The sequence below is a fragment of the Penaeus japonicus genome, unplaced genomic scaffold, assembly GCF_977035675.1.
Source record: "Penaeus japonicus unplaced genomic scaffold, GWHDUDI00000001_assembly GWHDUDI00000020, whole genome shotgun sequence".
Classification (NCBI taxonomy): Eukaryota; Metazoa; Arthropoda; class Malacostraca; order Decapoda; family Penaeidae; genus Penaeus; species Penaeus japonicus.
The window spans coordinates 20,529,391-20,531,890 of NW_028234422.1; the positions used below are offsets into that span (position 1 = coordinate 20,529,391).

At 36.8% G+C, this 2,500-nt stretch overlaps 1 protein-coding gene across 1 annotated transcript in view; it reads right to left on the reverse strand.

Moving 5' to 3' along the window:
• Positions 1-2,500, reverse strand: part of LOC122244080 (E3 ubiquitin-protein ligase PPP1R11) — a 29,326-nt gene that overhangs the window by 9,982 nt on the left and 16,844 nt on the right. Inside the window, exon 2 of the mRNA XM_043001890.2 lies at positions 1,162-1,270. Within this exon, the coding sequence (XP_042857824.1) occupies positions 1,162-1,270 (109 nt within the window). The remainder of the gene's footprint in view (positions 1-1,161; positions 1,271-2,500) is intronic.

Below are 2,500 nucleotides of genomic sequence, written 5' to 3' on the forward strand. Positions count from 1 at the left end.
AATGTAAAGCCATAATGCAAAAGATAATGAAAAAGTTATTTCCCTTATATCATAAAGCCATTAATCATATATGTAATCCAGTTTACATTGAGTTGAATCCACTTGACAATAATGACAGGTAAATATATTACTATGGCAAATATCTGAATGTTACATTAAACAAACCTTGATTATCATATTAGAAAAAAAAAAGATGAATAGAATGGTGAAAAGGAAGATATAAAAAGGTGGGATGGGTATCAGACAAAAATAAGAAGAGCAAGAAAAATGAAAGGAAAATAGGGTATAAAAAGAAAATGGATAAGACAAAGGAATGGTGATAAAGCAATAAAAGATAAAGGAATAACAAGAACTGAGGATATAAAAAGAGGACAGGATAAAGTAAAGAGAAAGGAAAGAAAAAATTATAGAAGAAAAGTACAAAAAAAAGAAAAAGGAAAAGAAAAGGAAAAAGATATATGGAAAAGAAAAAGAAGAAAACTGCAGTAGTAAATCCAGACAAGTGAACTTCTAACCATGTACTAGTCCCATGAATTAAACAACTTTTTTTTTCATCTCTAACTATTCAATTTTTTTTTCAACAAATTTCTTATGCAAGTCATTCAACTGCTTTTGACAAGTCTTTATATTACATAGAGATCCATATTTGAAATAATGATAGACATCCCGTTATTATTACCTACATAAACATTGAGAAATATTTTAAAAAACAATAATCAACTTATTTGAATTTATTTATGAATACATTAACAAAAATGTATTTCATTGTATTCCTAGTTTTAGGCAAAAAAGAGACTACTGGAATAACATAAACAAATATATTCTTGAATTATCCTTGATGATTAATAGGAGAGGTAGAGGGACAGGGAGAGGGAGAGGGAGAAGGGGGAGAGGGAGAGGGAGAAGGGGGAGTGGGAGAGGGAGAAGGGGGAGAGAGAGGGAGAAGGGGGAGAGAGAGAGGGAGAAGGGGGAGAGGGAGAGGGAGAGGGAGAGGGAGAAGGAGGAGAGGGAGAGGGAGTAAAAAGAACAGGAAAACAGATATTTGAAACTCATCTTTAAAATAAGTTAGTAAACAAACAAAAATATACATCACAATTATTTCAAAATTTCCCAAAAATGCTTACTACTAATCTCTCTATTTTTGTTTTAAATAAAACTTACATTTTGACTTCTTTTTCCCCATATTTTCATTGTCAATTGTGTCGTTCGTCCAGCTGACCTTCTTCTTTCTTGGTTTATGCAGTTTCAGACGCACAACACCACTGGATACCTGCAACATTAACCCTCTTTGTTAAACCTTTCTGTTCATATCAATAGATTATGTGTTCACAGGTGTGTGTGCGTGCTTGTGCGTGTGCGTGTGCGTGTGCGTGTGCGTGTGCGTGTGCGTGTGTGTGTGCGTGTGCGTGTGTGTGTGCATGTCTGTGCGTCGGTGCATGTACATATGTGTGTGTGCTTATATGTGCAGGTTTGTGCTTGCATGCACTTGTATGTAAATGTGTACATATGTATACAAGTAAATATTAGTATGTGTATTTGTGCATGAGTGCTTGGATGTACATGCACTTGTATGTAAATGTGTACATATGTATACAAGTAAATATTAGTATGTGTATTTGTGCATGAGTGCTTGGATGTACATGCAGTTGCATACAAATGTTTGTTCTCTTATGAGCAAGTACATGCTTGTATGTACAGGCATCTGCTTGTATGTGGATTTGTCTCTGCATGATGATATGTGCTTGGGAGTACATGTTACTAAAGATGTTTTTTATAAGTGATTCTGCATATGAATATGCAATTTGTTGCTCAACCACTTTTTCCTAGAAAACCAGATATATCATTCACCTACTTTCACCTAAAAATGCAAGAAATGTGAAGGAGTGCACATTGTAACTTCCACCTGACTCAGGAGAGTCAGGAATTCAGTAAGTCAGTTCATGCAGAATCTAACTGAGCCTAAATAGATTGAACAAACAATTGCACATTAGATTTTCGATGGTGTGCAGAATTTACTTGAGACTAAAGAGATATAACAAACAATTTAGATGCTCAATGGTATTTACAACCCTTTTCCTACAAGAGTGTGTTTGTGTATGCATCTGCATATGCGTGTTCATAAGTGTATGTGTGTGTGTCTAATGTGTCTGTCTCATGTATGTGTGTGTCATGTGTGTATGTGTATGTAGTGTGTGTGCGCGTGCGCATCCTGTGTGTGTCATGTGTGTGTATGTGTATGTAGTGTGTGTGCGCATGCGCGTCCTGTGTGTGTCATGAGTGTGTATGTGTGTGTGCACGCGCGCATTCTCTGTGTATGTGTGCGCGCGCATCCTGTGTATGTGTGTGTGTGTGTGTGTGTGTGTGTGAGTGTATGTCCTGTGTGTGTGAGTGTATGTCCTGTGTGTGTGTGTGTCCTGTGTATGTGTGTGTGTCCTGTGTGTGTGTGTGTGTGTGTGTGTGTGTGTGTGTGTGTGTGTGTGTGTGTGTGTGTGTGTGTGTG